A 14668-nucleotide genomic window follows, 5' to 3' on the forward strand; every position below is an offset into this window, starting at 1 on the left:
TGGCTCAAGCCTGTAATCCCAGCACTTTGGGAGACTGAGGCTGGAGGATCACGAGGTCAGGAGTTCAAGACCAGTCTGACCAACATGGTGAAACCCCGTCTCTACTAAAAAAACAAAGATTACCTGAGCGTGGTGGCGTGTGCCTGTAATCCCAGCTATTCAGGAGGCTGAGGCAGGAGAATCACCTGAACATGAGAGGTGGAGGTTGCAGTGAGCCGAGACGACGCCACTGCACTCCAGTCTGAGTGACAGAGGGAGACTCCATCTCAATTTAAAAAAAAAAAAAAAGAAAATCTACCCCCTTAACTCTGAGAAGTTGGGAGAGTTCACTGATAGGGGCGAGAATCCCAGCTCTCACTGCACCTTCCTGGGCCCCAGTTTCCTCATCTGTTAGGTCACAGGGTGGGATGCATACAGGGAGCTTCGTCCTGGCCATCTGGAGCCCCCTCCTTACGCTTTTACCAAACATGAATGCAGTAGTCCTCCCTTATCTACGGTTTTGCTGTCTGTGGTTCCAGTTACCCACAATCAACTGCAGTCCAAAAATACTAAATGGAAAATTCCATACTTTTTTGTTTTTGGAGAGACGAGGTCTCACTGTGTTGCCCAGGCTGGTCTCAAACTCCTGGGCTCAAGTGATCCTCTCACCTCAGCCTCCCAAAGTGCTAAGATTATAGGAGTGAGACACTGCACCCAGCCTAAATTCTGTATGAGTCTTGGTCTGTTGCCCAGGCTGGAGTGCGGTGGCACAATCTTGGCTCACTGCAACCTCCACCTCCCAGGTTCAAGCGATTTTCCTGCCTTAGACTCTCAAGTAGCTGGGACTACAGGCACCTGCCACCACGCCCGGCTAATTTTTGTATTTTTAGTAGAGACAGGGTTTCACCATGTTGCCCAGGCTGGTCTTGAACTCTTGGCCTCAAGTGATTCGTCTGCCTCCGCCTCCCAAAGTGCTCAGATTACAGGTATGAGCCACTGCACCCAGCCAAAATTCCGTGTTTTAAATTGCATGTCACTCTGAGTAGCGTGATGAAATCCATCCTGTCTGGGACGTGAGTGGGCCCTTAGTCCGGTGCGCCCATGCTGCATCTGCTACCCACGTCAGTCACTCAGGAGTCATGACTGTGATCAGATCGACCATCATAGTCTCATAGTGCTTGTGCTCAGGCAACCCTTACTTTACTTAATAATAGCCTCAGCCGGGCGCGGTGGGTCACACCTGTAATCCCAGCACTTTGGGAGGCCAAGGTGGGCGGATCACGAGGTCAGGAGATCGAGACCATCCTGGCTAACACGGTGAAACCCTGTCTCTACTAAAAATACAAAAAGATTAGCCGGGCTTGGTGGCGGGTGCCTATAGTCCCAGCTATTTGGGAGGCTGAGGCAGGAGAATGGCGTGAACCCGGGAGGCGGAGCTTGCAGTGAGCCGAGATCGCGCCACTGTGCTCCAGCCTGGATGACAGAGTGAGACTCCATCTCAAAAAAAAATAATAATAATAGCCTCAAAGCCTAAGTGTACTATGCTTAATTTATAAATTAAACTTTATCATGGGTATGTGTGAATAGGAACGAACAGAACATATAGGGTTCTGCACTACCTGCAGTGCCAGGCATCCACGGGGGACCTTGGACCGCATTCCCTGAGGATATGGAGCAACTACTGTTAACAGACGACACCCGTATGCAGCTTAATGTGTGGCAGACTCACTGTGAGCACTGATACTATTAACTTATTTAACCAGCAAACTACCTATAAATATTCTGTCAATACTCTTCCCATTTTACAGATGGGGTAACTGAGGCCCAAAGACGCTGACTTGTCCAGACGTTCAGTTGGTAAGTGATGGAGCCAGGATTTGAACCCGGTTCAACAGCCTATGCTCTGGTGAACTGTCGACACTGTTAGCGGAGCAAGGAGCAAACAGGGGGCTGCAGTGGGTTCGTGTTGTCTCCCGGCACACAGGCAGAGCCTCATGTATGCCAGCTGCTTCCCTGCCCTACTGCGAGAAATCAGCTGGGGCCGTGAGTTCTTACTGCGTATATGTAAGGCCATGAGTTCAGCCTGCCCGTCCCGAGGTTGCCTCCTTCAGATGGGATGGGCAGGAGGGCAGGAGCCAGGAGCCCTGAGCCCTGATCCCAAGTGAGGATGATGGGGAGACCGCACAGCAGCCTTTCTGAGCTTGCTCTATCACCACCCCCATTTTCCTGCCAAGGAGACTGAGGCCCAAAGAGATGACACGCCACTCGTCTGAGGTTGCAGCCTCTCAGAAAGGGTCAGGAGAGGATGTACGTCTTACTTCCTCCCACTCAGAGCCCATGCTATATTCCCCTTCTGCCAAATATGGCACTCAGTTGCAGAGTAACTCTGGAAGTCCCTCCCTCTCTGGGCCTCAGTTTCCCCGTTTGTAAAACGTACAGGTTGGACTAGAAATGCCTCTGAGCTTGGACACTCTGTGGCTGAGGACCTTTTTGCAGACTTAGACCTCAACCTCACGGGCACCTGCTCTCTCCAGCCATTTTTGGAGGAGGACCCAGGAGTTCCTAGGGAGCAATTCGGCTTTCCCAGCAGGGAAATGAGCATGGCCAAGGCCCGGCAGAGTGCTTTTTCTTTTCTTTTTTTTTTTTTTTGGTGGGGGGTGCTGGGGATGGAGTCTCACTCTGTCACCCACAGAGTGCAGTGGCGCAATCTTGGCTCACTGTAATCTCCGCTTCCCAGGTTCAAGTGATTCTCCTGCCTTAGCCTCCTGAGTAGCTGGGATTACAGCCGCATACCACCATGCCCAGCTAATTTTTGTATTGTTTGCAGAGACGGGGTTTCATTATGTCGGCCAGGCTGGTCTTGAACTCCTGACCTCAAGTGATCTGCCCACCTCGGCCTCCCAAAGTGTTGGGATTACAGGTGTGAGCCACCACGCCCAGCCCAGGCACAGTGGGTGCTTTCAAAAAGGCTCCTAACCTGTGTATCCTACACTGCCACCACTGTGCCCAAGGATCAGGAATGCATCTGGGGTTGGCTTTGAAGTCAGCAGGGGCTGAAGGTCAGAGGGTAGACAGGAAGTGGGCTGTGGAGCACCCAGGGGCCAGAGCCTTCCCAGAAAGGCCCCACTCCCACCCTGTGATCTCCTCTGCTGACACACGCAGTGGTCAGGGACAGTGGGAAAGCTCTGGACAGCGAGTGGCAGAGCTCGGGTCCACATGTAGCCTGGCTCTGCAGCCCCCTCCCTGAAAGTCCTCCTCCCCGGAACATGCCCTGCTCTGAGCCAGGGAGCCCTCTCCAAGCCCCATAGAGAAAAGCGGAGGTACTCTCAGTTGCTCGGCTCCCACCACAGCCACACCCATCCTCTGGACCGATCCTTCTCTGCTGGATTGTCACCCACCCGTGCCCTGGAGGCTTGAAGTTGGTTCCCAATCCCCCAAATGCACCCTCTCCTACCTCCCCAGAGACTTCAGTGGGTCCCCATCAGCACTGAAAGGCCTCAACTCAACCTCATCTTTGAAAAGGACACTCTCCCAGGAGCATTGCAGGGCCCCTCCGTTGTCCTTGGCTCTCTGGCCTTCCTGACTAACCGCAGGAAAGCCGCTGTCTCCCTCCTCACTCCGCCTCCATGACCCCGTCCACCCTTAACTCTCTGACCAAAGTCACCCATTTCTAATCCAGCCAACTCCCCAGGCCCCATGTGCCCCACGCTCTGGCCTCGCCCTCCTCTTCTGCAGACTCCTGTCCTTCTCTCTCTCTACTCTCCACAGTGACCGTGTCAAGGACCCCTCTTCACCCACGAGCCTGCAAAGGGTGACTCCTTGGGCTTCAGGTGGATTCAAGATGGTCCCTTGGATATCCCAGAGCCCCAGACACCTGACACGAGACACACCTTGGCCTCTGAAAACCTGTGCTTCCTCCAGTCTCAACAATCCACGCAAAAAAGCTCGAGTCACTCAGACCACCCCCACCATCAACTCCCGTCCCTTTGGACTCCCCCTCCAGCATCTCCCAGATCCGTCCATGTCTCCCCATCCCTAACTGCCTTGGCCATGCCAGGCCCCGTGGCCTCACCTGATGGCTAATCGTGGTCTCTTAACAGATCTCTTCCACTCTCCCACTTCTCACTCACCCCACCCCACACACTACGTCAAGAGGAACCTCATGCTGCAAGTCAGCTCATTCCTTCACCCACTCAATCACTAGGAATTCGGTAAACATTTGCTTGAACAAAAGAGGTGGGTCTTAGTCATCAGAGCCTATGGGCTGGCAAGGGATCGGCTGTTAAACAAATGAAGAGACAATTGAAACTGAGGTGTAGGACAGGACCCCCCTGCCATCCACCCCCCCACCATAGCCCCACCTCTGCTCTCCAGGATGCCCACATTCCTGGGCAGCCCATCTCACTGCTCCTCCCCACGAGAACCTCCCGGACTGTCCCTTTCCCCTCCACCTGGCTTCCTCCTCCTCGTTCTTCAGGGGCCTGTTCCTCTGTGTTCCCAGGGACCTGGTGCTCCAGCAGAGCGCCTACGCACTGTGCTAACTGCCTCGTTACTTGGCCTTCTTCATCCCTGTGTCCCCGGTGCCTTGCTCCATAGCTGGATTCTAGGAGTGCTCAAAAAACATTTGCACAAAGGCCAGGCGAAGTGGCTCATGCCTGTAATACCAGCACTTTGGGCGGCCAAGGTGGGAGGCTTTGAGGCCAGGAGTTTAAGACCCGCCTAGAAAACACAGTGAGACCTGTCCCTACCAAAAAAAAAAAAAAAAAAAAAAAAAAAAAAACCCCAAAAAAAACCAATTTGCACAAATCAGTAAACCAGTGAACGAATGAATACTGTCTTGTCAAGGCTTTCATTAGCAAGAGTATAAATCTGGAGAAACAGCACACAAGGGCCTGGGCAGGCCACGCCCACCCCACCTGGTCACCACAGGCCAAGGTGGCTGAGAAGGAGCCGTCGAGCCCGAGTAAGGAGGAAGAGTGGCTCAGGCCTCCCACTCAGAATGCGGGGCCTGCCTGGGGTTGGCCCAAGTGAACTGTTTTCCCTATTAAGGTTCTGGTGTTCCAGGGGGTGGGGACAGGATATGATTAAGCCGTGTGCTAAACAGGGTGTCCAGAGGGTCTCCTTCCTCTGGGACAGCGTGCTTGCCGCCAGCTCTTTTCCTGAGGGGTGACCTCAGCCAGCAGGCACGACACTTAACAGGCAAGCTTGGTGGGAGGAGCTGGGGGTGGGGGACAGGATGGGGAGCCAGGCTGGAGGCTTGAGCCCTCCCCCAACCAGGAGGACAGACCCAGCACAGCACCCACAACAGGACAGGCATGGCAGGAGCTATGAGGAAGTCCCAGCTTATCAAGGGCAGCACTGTGCTATGGGGAAGCCACAGGGTCTCCCCCTCCATAGATTAAAGAAGGGCTGGGTTTGTTCCGTGCTTCCCAAATGTGGCTTCTCCCCAGGGGACTCCAATTTTCCTATTCAGTGGGCCTGTCCCAAAACTACAAGAGAAAACCCTGCCCTGGTCCACTCTCCCACTGTGCTCAAGTCATAATATGGGGTGGCCGGAGATAAGGACTTGTCAAAATCCCTGATACATGTGGGTTGCAGGTTGCTCTGCAGTAAGAGAGCCCTGGGGAAGAGGGGAGGAAGGCTTCCAAGCCAGCAGGCATCTGGAGGGCCTGAAGCATCTAGTCTGAGTGATGCTGGAGAAGGTGTGTCCTGTCCTGGGGCCTGGGAGGACAGACAGGGCATTCCAGGGGCCACCTCCCTCCGTGCCCGAGGATGCTACAGACAGCTCCTGTTGGGAGGACTCAGCAGGTTGGTGGGAGGAGGACAGGTGCATCATGCCTGGCACAGGGTGAACACAGAGCAGGTGCCCACAAAACCAACAGGGGCTGCTGCATGGCAGATGCACCCAAAAGCAACAACTGAACTAAGAAATGCGGGTTGCCACACGGAAGCTGCCGAGGGGAGGGTGCTTAGTGAAAATGCTCTATGAGCTGCACGCTTTTTTTTTTTTTTTTTTTTTGAGACAGAGTCTGGCTCTGTCCCCCAGGCTGGAGTGCAGTGGCACCATCTCGGCTCACTGCAAGCTCCGCCTCCCGGGTTCACACCATTCTCCTGCCTCAGCCTCCCGAGTAGCTGGGACTACAGGCGCCTGCCACCATGCCCTGCTAATTTTTTTGTATTTTTAGTAGAGACAGGGTTTCACTATGTTGGCCAGGATGGTCTCGAACTCCTGACCTCGTGATCTGCCCACCTCAGCCTCCCAAAGTGCTAGGATTACAGGCTTGGGCCACCGCATCCGGCCGAGCTGCACGCTTTTTATAAGCAGGAGCGGTTTTCCTATTTGGCTCACTGCTGCTGGACTGCCCTGTAAGTTAAGTTCCCCCAAATAAACCCCATGTTTCATTGGCTGGCTCCAGGGCTCTTCATTTTATTTTGAGACTGGGTCTCACTCTATTGCCCAGGCTGGAGTACAGTGGTACAACCATAGCTCACTGCAGTCTCAAACTCTTAGGCTGAAGTGATCCTGCCTCAGCCTCCCAAATAGCTGGGACTACAGGCACATGCCACCATGCCTGGATCATTTCTGTATTTTTGGTAGAGATGGGGTTTCCCTACGTTGCCCAGGCTGGAACTCCTGAGCTCAAGTGACCATCCCACCTTGGCTTCCCTAAGTGCTCAGATTACAGGTGTGACCCACTGTGTCTGGTCAACTCCGGGTCTCTTCTTCAGCCTCCTGAACTTGGTGGCATCCCTAGTGAAGTTCGCAGGGGCCCGACAGCTGCTGCTGTGTCGGGGGCAGAAGGGTGGCTGGCTTGGCTCTCCCTTGTCTCCCAGCCCCTGGCCTCAGGCTTCCTCCACCACATGTCTCACTACAGGAATCTCCACCTGGATGTGAGGCCCAGGAAGACCTGTAGGTCCCCAGGAGGGGTGGAAGAGGGACGTTCCCCACAATGGCAGTGGCTTTGTTTCTATTTCAGAGGCCAGACCACAGAGCCACAGGAGTACCCAGCCCTCCATCCACACTGCCTGCCTCCACCAAGGGGCCCTTGGATGGGGGCTTCCCCAGCCAGGTAAGAGACTGGCACCCACAGACCACCAACAGTCTTGAAAGTATGTCGAAGGTGTGGCCTCCCAAACTCCCAGTGACAATGATTTGCACAATTTCCTTTTCAGAAAGGCAGGCAGTGACAAGCTAGCCCCATCTAAGCCCAACTCTGCCTCTGACACCACCAAATGCAGTGGAGAAAGGTGTGTGAGTGATGCTGGGAGCTGCAGAGACCATCCAAGGCTTCCCCTCAGCCAGCACTGGCCACCCACACAGTTTCTGTCCTGGGTGGACCCGGATTGGCTCCTTGCCTCCAAATCCGACTGGGAACAAGCTGAGGAAGACACAAACTCCAAGCTAAGTCTTGACTCCCACCACCTGGCTTTGCGAGAGAACCCCCGGATTGGGACCTCCTGCCCACGCACATCCCTGCTGAAGAGGAACCCGGCTCAAGGTCACCTTGGGGGACAGACCTTGCCTGGCCATACAGTCTCTCCAGGCAGGAGAACTGCAACATTTTGGAGCAAAGACAGGCCCGGGGCCCAGAGATTCAGATTCAGCAGGCCTGGGATGGGGCCCAAGGAGTCTGTCTTGAACAGAGCTTCTATCCTGGATGGTTCTGTAAACCCCAGGTGAGGACTCCACACTCAGGGGCATCAACGGTCCCAGGACACTGAGCCTGCCGAGCGCCCCACCACAGGCCCCGGCCAGGCCACCCGCCAGCCCACACGCAGAGCCGTGGCCGGGCCACTCACCCGGTTGGCCGTGATGGCCAGGTTCTGGAGGTTCTGCAGGAGGCCGATGTCGGCGGGGAGGAAGGTCAGGTTGTTGTGGCTGAGGTCCAGGTAGCGCAGCTTGCGGCAGTAGAAGAGCTGGGTGGGGATCTTCTCGATCTTGTTGCGGTTCAGGTAGAGGCGCTCCAGGTTGGTGAGGTTGCCGATCTGGATGGGGATGTAGGCGATGTGGTTGTACCACAGCTTAAGGCAGGTGAGGCGGTGCAGGTGCTGGAAGCTGATGATCTCCTCGATGGTCTTGAGGTTGTTGTCCTTGAGGTCAATCTCCTGCAGGTTGTGAAGGCTGAAGATGGAGTGGGGGATGCGCTCCAGGTCACAGCGAATCAGCTCCAGCTCAGTCAGGTTCGCCATCTTCTTGAGGCTGTTGAGGACGATGAGCTTGGTGCCCTCATTGTTGATGGATAGCTTCTGCAGGTGCACGCCCACATCTGTGACCACCTGCGGCAGCTTGCTCAGGTTGCTCTTGAGCCGCAGCACCTTGAGGCGTTTGAGCTCCCGCAGCCCGTCGATGACGATGTAGCGGTTGTTCTCCGCGCTCAGGTTGCCCGTCAGGTGCAGCTCCTCCAGCGTCTTCAGGCTATAGATCCACAGCGGGATCTCCTTGATGTCGGTGAACTTGATGTGCAGCGCTCGCAGGTTCTCACGCAGGAAGGCCAGCGCGGGCGCCTCAATCTTGGCTGCTGTGTGGTAGAGCCACAGCTCCTTGAGGCCCGTGAGCTGGGCAATGCTGGGCGGGATGGTCACGTCGGGGATCAGCTCCAGCTTCAGGACCTCCAGCTCCACCAGGTCAAACACAGTGTCAGGGATGCCACTGAGCATGAACAGGTGCAGCTCCAGCTTGTCCTGCGCATTCTTGGTGAGTCGCTGCCGGAGCTTGTCCAGCGTCCACTCGTTGTTGAGGTTCAGCTGCCGCAGCTTGTTCTCGCTCACCTCCGACAGGAAGACAGCGAAGCGCTTGGAGTAGAGCGGGTCATATTGGTCAATGAGGTGCAGCATGAAGGCGAAGTCATTCTTGACGTCGGGGATGTCGCTGTAGCTGCTCTCCTCGCGGATCGACTCGAACGAGTACTTCTTGAGGGAGCGCCGTAGCATCCACCACAGTGTGTACATGCAGATGAGGCCGTAGAAGATGACTAGGCTGATGTAGAAGGACGCCAGGATCTTGAAGAGTGTGGCCAGGGGGTGGGCACAGCGGTAGGTGCGGTAGCCCGTCAGGCTCTCAATGTCCACGGTGCAGTCCACGTCGAACTTGATGTTGTGCACGTAGTAGACGGTGTAGCAGATGATGAGGATGAACTTGATCACCTTAATGATGGTCTGCCGCATGTAGAGGCGGTACACGATGTCCCCCTCCTCCACATGGGTCCGGAACTTCTTCACCTTCTCAAACAGCGCCTTGGCCTGCTCCCCCTCCTTCTTGTCCAGCACGCCCGTCTCTGAGCGGTCCACAATACCCTGCTCGATCCGTGACTTGGTCCGCTGCAGCATGGGCACGGTGGCCTCCACGTCCTCACTGACGGTCGATGACTTCTTGTCCATGGAGCCATTCATCTTGCTGAAGGCCGGCTTGGGGTCACTCTCCTCCACCACTGTCTCCGACAGGGCTCTCGTGGTCCAGGGCGAGTCGAAGCACTTCAGCAGGATAGACACAAAGTGCTCCAGCTTCGAGCTGGTGCGTGGGAATTTGAACCAGAAGTTGCTGCAGGCCAGGAAGATGAGTGTGTGCAGAAGCACCAGGTAGGGGAAGTACTTGGCAAACCAGTGCAGCCGGTTCTCATAGCACACGGCGTCCACATAGTTGTACTGGTGCCGGTCCAGGTCATACTTGATGCCTGTGGGGCCCGTGTCAGGGGTCGGCAGAATGGTGGAGTTGGGGTAGGTAGGCTCCGGGCCAGGGGCTGCCCAGCCCCGGAACGAGTCATTGCAGGAGTCCTTGGTGACCCACTTACAAGGCAGGCAGATCATCTTGTCTTGGGTGACCTGCAGCGTCCCCCCGAAGACGGCAATCATCAGCATGACGATAGAGATGTAGTCTGTGAACACATCCCACCACGGCTTCAGGATCCGGTATGCTGGCTGCGTGTCCGCAAAGTAGCGGAGCTCTGTCACCGGAATCATGGTTCAATCTAAAAGGGATCCATAGGAGGGGGTTAGCACAGGGTGGCCTGGCTTTCCTAGGACCCAGGGGTCAGGGGAAGAAGACAATGAAAATTCTTCCATTGTCCAAAATTCCACCTCAAATCCAGCTGGGAGCCAAAGCCTGCCCACTCCACAGGGCAGCCCACTTATCAGCCCTTCTGCAGAAAGCATGTGGCCACTTGGCTGGGAAACCACCCTGGGGGAGGCAGGCAGGCTCCCCATTTAATACACAGGAAGACTGAGCACAGTGAGATTAGACAGATCCCCAGTGCAGCCTCAGGGTTCTCTGCCCCATCCCTTGCATTCCAGTAAGAGCATTCGGGAACTCCTTTCTAAAGTCCGCCTATTTAATGAACAGATTGACCAGAGGGACACGTTTAAAACTCCCAGTTCACTGGGAACCAGCTGCTGTAAAGCTGCAGCAAAGGGCTGGAGGGATTCCCGCAAAATACGAGGAAAGAAAGCAACATGCAGAGGGGGTGCAACATGAACTCACTTCCATAAAACAAAGAGCAAGGTTTAAAAATTCCACATGGTTCACGTCTGTAATCCCAGCACTTTGGGAGGCTGAGGTGGGTGGATCACCTGAGGTCAGAAGTTCAAGACCAGCCCGGCCAACATGGTGAAACCCCGTCTCTGCTAAAAATAAAAAAATTAGCCTGGCGTAGTGGCGGGTGCCTGTAATCCCAGTTACTCGGGAGGCTGAGACAGGAGAATCACTTGAGCCCGGGAGGTGGAGGTTGCAGTGAGCCGAGATTGTGCCATTGCACTCTAGCCTGGGCGACAAGAGTGAAACTCCAACTCAAAAAAAAAAAAAAAAAAATTCCACATGGGGGCTGGCACGGTGGCTCACGCCTGTAATCCTAACCTGTAATCCCAGCACTTTGGGAGGATGAAGTGGGAGGATCGCTTGAGTCCAGGAGGTCGAAGCTGCAGTGAGCTATGACCCCATCACTGTACTCCAGCCTGGGTGACAGAGACTCTGTCTCAACAACAAAATTCCACATGTGCATATAGTTATGTGTGTACAAGATTCTGGGAGCACTCGGAAGACCAAAGGTCACACAGTGGGTCTTAATGACAGGCTCCTGGGGGAGCGGCCTCAAGAGAGGGGATTAAGAATAAGGCTCTCCTCCCCCACAAACTGGGTGATCACAGAGAGGCCTTAACGTAAAATCATCTCTGGTTCCGTGTGTACAAAGGAATGAAAAACAGCAGCAACAGCAGGCTCTCCCGTAGAGAGTCTAGTTTGACTACTATGGAGAGAAGCTGGAAATCTGATTTTTCTTTTTTTTTTTTAGACGGAGTCTTGTTCTGTCACCAGGCTGGAGTGCAGTGGCATCATCATTTTGGCTCACTGCAACCTCTGCCTCCAGGGTTCAAGCAATTCTCCTGCCTCAGCCTCCCGAGTAGCTGGGACTACAGGCCTGCACCACCATGCCCAGGTAATTTTTGTGTTTTTTAGTAGACACGAGGTTTCACCATGTTGACTAGGATGGTCTCGATCTCTTGACCTCCTGATCCACCCGCCTCAGCCTCCCAAAGTGCTGGGATTACAGGAGTGAGCCACCGTGCCCGGCTGGGAACCTGATTTTTAACACATAACTTTGGTGACTCTAATGAGTGGCCAAGCTTGGGAAACACTGGCTGAGAAGCCACATTAGAAACCCAGCCCGTGCCACACAGGAGGCGCACAGCAAGATCTCTGTGAGAATGCCTCTCTGTGGCCATTTGTGGTCACACGGCCAAGGCTCGTTGTTCTTACAATGGTCTGTAAGGCTGTCACGGAGGGATAAGGTACTAGATGTTCCCTGGAGAACATATGGAAAATTGTAAAAAAGCATAACAGCAAAAAAAAAAAAAAAAAAAAGAATCCCCTTTACAATCCCCACAAGGGTTACACACTGTTAACTTTTCACTGAATAATACCTTCCAGTCCTTTCTGTGTATTTTAGAATTTTATAATTTTTATTTTAAGAGACTGGATCTTGCTCTGTTGCCCAAACTAGAGCGTGGTGGCATGATCATGGCTCACTGCAGCCTCAACCTCCTGGTCGAGCAATCCTCCTACCTCAGCCTCCCCCAGGTAGCTGGGGCTACAGGTGTGAGCCACCATGCCTGGCTAATTTTTTTTTTTTTTTTTTTTTTTTTTTGAGACGGAGTCTCACTCTGTCGCCCAGGCTGGAGTACATCGGCGCCATCTCAGCTCACTGCAAGCTCTGCCTCCCAGGTTCACGCCATTCTCCTGCCTCAGCCTTCCAAGTAGCTGGGACTACAGGCACTCGCCCACCACACCCAGCTAACTTTGTTTTGTATTTTTTGTAGAGACAGGGTTTCACCGTGTTAGCCAGGATGGTCTCGATCTCCTGACCTTGTGATCTGCCTGCCTTGGCCTCCCAAAGTGCTGGGATGACGGGTGTGAGCCACCGCGCCTGGCCCATGCCCGGCTAATTTTTAAAATTTTTTGTAGAGACAGGATCTCGCTATGTTGACCAAGTTGGTTTCGAACTCCTGGCCTCAAGCAATCCTCCGGCCTTGGCCTCCCAAAGTGTTGGGATTACAGGAGTGAGGCACTGCACCCAGCCCTTTCTGTGTATTATAATAAATTGTGCTTTTATTTATTTATTTAGAGACAGAGTATCGCTCTGTCACCCAGGCTGGAGTGCAGTGGCACAATCTCGGCTCACCACAGCTTCTGCCTCCTGGGTTCAAGTGATTCTCCTGCCTCTGCCTCCCAAGTAGCTGGGATTACAGGCACACGCTACCACGCCCAGCTAATTTTTGTATTTTTAGTAGAAATGGACTTTCGCCACGTTGGCCAGGCTGGTCTCAAACTCCTGACCTCAGGTGATCCACCTGCCTCGGCCTCCCAAAGTGCAGGGATTATATAGGCGTGAGTCACTGTGCCTGGCCAAATTGTGCTTTTACTTTACACTCAATTTTTACTTTACACTGTAACCCAGAACCTAGATTTTTATCTAAACCAAGTTTTAAATGCCTGTGTCAAATGTGTCTGTTTCTTTTAGGAGAGGAACGGGGTGCCCAGATGATGGGCCACCTTTCTTTGATTACTGATAATGTTAATAACCAGAATAGTAACAAACATTTTTTTTTTTTCCTTTTTGAGACAATCTCACTCTGTCACCCAGGCTGGGGTGCAGTGGCATGATCCTGGCTCACTGCAACCTCTGCCACCTGGGTTTAAGTGATTCTCACGTCTCAATCTCCCAAGTGGCTGGGATTACAGACGCCCGCCACCACATCCAGCTAATTTTTGTATTTTCAGTAGAGACAGGGTTTTGCCATGTTGGCCGGGCTGGTCTTGAATTCCTGGCCTCAACCAATCCCGGCCTAGTTAGGAACACTTTAAGAACAGCACCTCTCGGGCCGGGCGCAGTGGCTCACGCCTGTAAATCCAGCACTTTGGGAGGCCGAGGCAGGCGGATCACGAGGTCAGGAGATCGAGACCAGCCTGGCTAACACGGTGAAACCCCCGTCTCTACTAACAATACAAAAAATTAGCCAGGCATAGTGGCAGGCGCCTGTAGTGCCAGCTGCTTGGAAGGCTGAGGAAGGAGAATGGCGTGAACCCGGGAAGTGGAGCTTGCAGTGAGCTGAGATTGTGCCACTGCACTCCAGCCTGGGTGACAAAGCGAGATGCTGTCTCAAAAAAAAAAAAAAAAAAAAAAAAAAAAAAAAGAACAGCACCTCTCTGCAAATGCCAAACACTCCCCAGCCCCAATCTTTCTAGGCTATGCTGGGATGGGGAGGACAGGAGGAAGGCAGAGCAGGACCCCATGTGAGGCAGGTGGAATGGGGCACTCAGCAAGGGTGATGATGGCCACAGCTGGTGCTGAGGGCCTGGAAGTGTGTCAGGCACCAGGCAGGCCTCCCCTTTAGGCCCTCCTAGGGTCATCCTTGATGCCCAAGAGGCCAGGCCTCTGTAGCCCCATCCCACAGATGGGGGTGCTAAGGCTCAGGGAGGTGACATCACCTGCCAACATCACCCTGCTATTAAGTGGCAGAGTAGAGTAAGAACAAAGCCAGCAGGCCTGTCCCCCCACCACCGGGCTCAGGTCCTCGCCACCATGTGGGACTTGCCCTCCGCCTCCCCAAGGTCTCACCCAGGCAGTGCCAAGAGAAATGGGCCCAGGAGTGCAGCTTCCCCGCCCCTCAGCATTACCAGCGCTCAGGTCACCAAGGGGCCAGCAGACACCACCGCCCGCCCTGGGCTGGCAGCTCCAGGCCAGAAGTCAGCCCTCCTAGTGATGCCAGGACTCACGGGCCAGGGCAAGCACCCGCCCCACAGGAAGGCCCAGGCCCTCTAATGACCAGCTGGGTCCACGCACCACCTACACTGCTGGGAAAGAAAGTGGCACTGGGAGAGCCTGCTGAATCACACAGCTGCCTCCACTGAGACACGTGGACACCTGGAGTCCCCATCCAGGGCCAGGACCTAAAGACTGGGGAACAGAAGCAGGGGGAGAGGAGCCCAGTGCATGCAGCAGCCTGCCTGCCCCCGAGTCTGGAATGAGACAGCCAGGGTGGGCGCGGCTGTTTGAGCGGGCAGGATGTGGTGACAATGATACTGCAACACCTCCCTCGTGTTCAGGGAGTGGGGTGTGTTCGCTCACAGAAACACCTGCTTCCTCTGTGAGGAGCCGCCCCAGCCCCGCCGACCTGGGGCTTGTCTGCGCCACGCAGACTCCTC

At 54.4% G+C, this 14668-nt stretch overlaps 1 protein-coding gene and 1 long non-coding RNA gene across 3 annotated transcripts in view; one reads left to right on the plus strand and one right to left on the minus strand.

Moving 5' to 3' along the window:
• LOC134736159 (uncharacterized) overlaps nt 1-4727 on the plus strand; it is an 11026-nt gene extending 6299 nt beyond the window's left edge. The window contains exons 2-3 of the long non-coding RNA XR_010119957.1: nt 1788-1836; nt 3748-4727. This is a non-coding gene — a long non-coding RNA (uncharacterized lncRNA). The remainder of the gene's footprint in view (nt 1-1787; nt 1837-3747) is intronic.
• The window catches only part of LRRC8A (leucine rich repeat containing 8 VRAC subunit A), a 36882-nt gene that overhangs the window by 2464 nt on the left and 19750 nt on the right, over nt 1-14668 (minus strand). For both annotated transcript variants that reach the window (XM_063635797.1, XM_055270808.2), the window contains one exon: nt 7780-9944. In XM_063635797.1, the coding sequence (XP_063491867.1) occupies nt 7780-9936 (2157 nt within the window). In that variant the 5' untranslated portion in view covers nt 9937-9944. The remainder of the gene's footprint in view (nt 1-7779; nt 9945-14668) is intronic.

This window comes from Symphalangus syndactylus, chromosome 3 (genome assembly GCF_028878055.3).
Source record: "Symphalangus syndactylus isolate Jambi chromosome 3, NHGRI_mSymSyn1-v2.1_pri, whole genome shotgun sequence".
Classification (NCBI taxonomy): Eukaryota; Metazoa; Chordata; class Mammalia; order Primates; family Hylobatidae; genus Symphalangus; species Symphalangus syndactylus.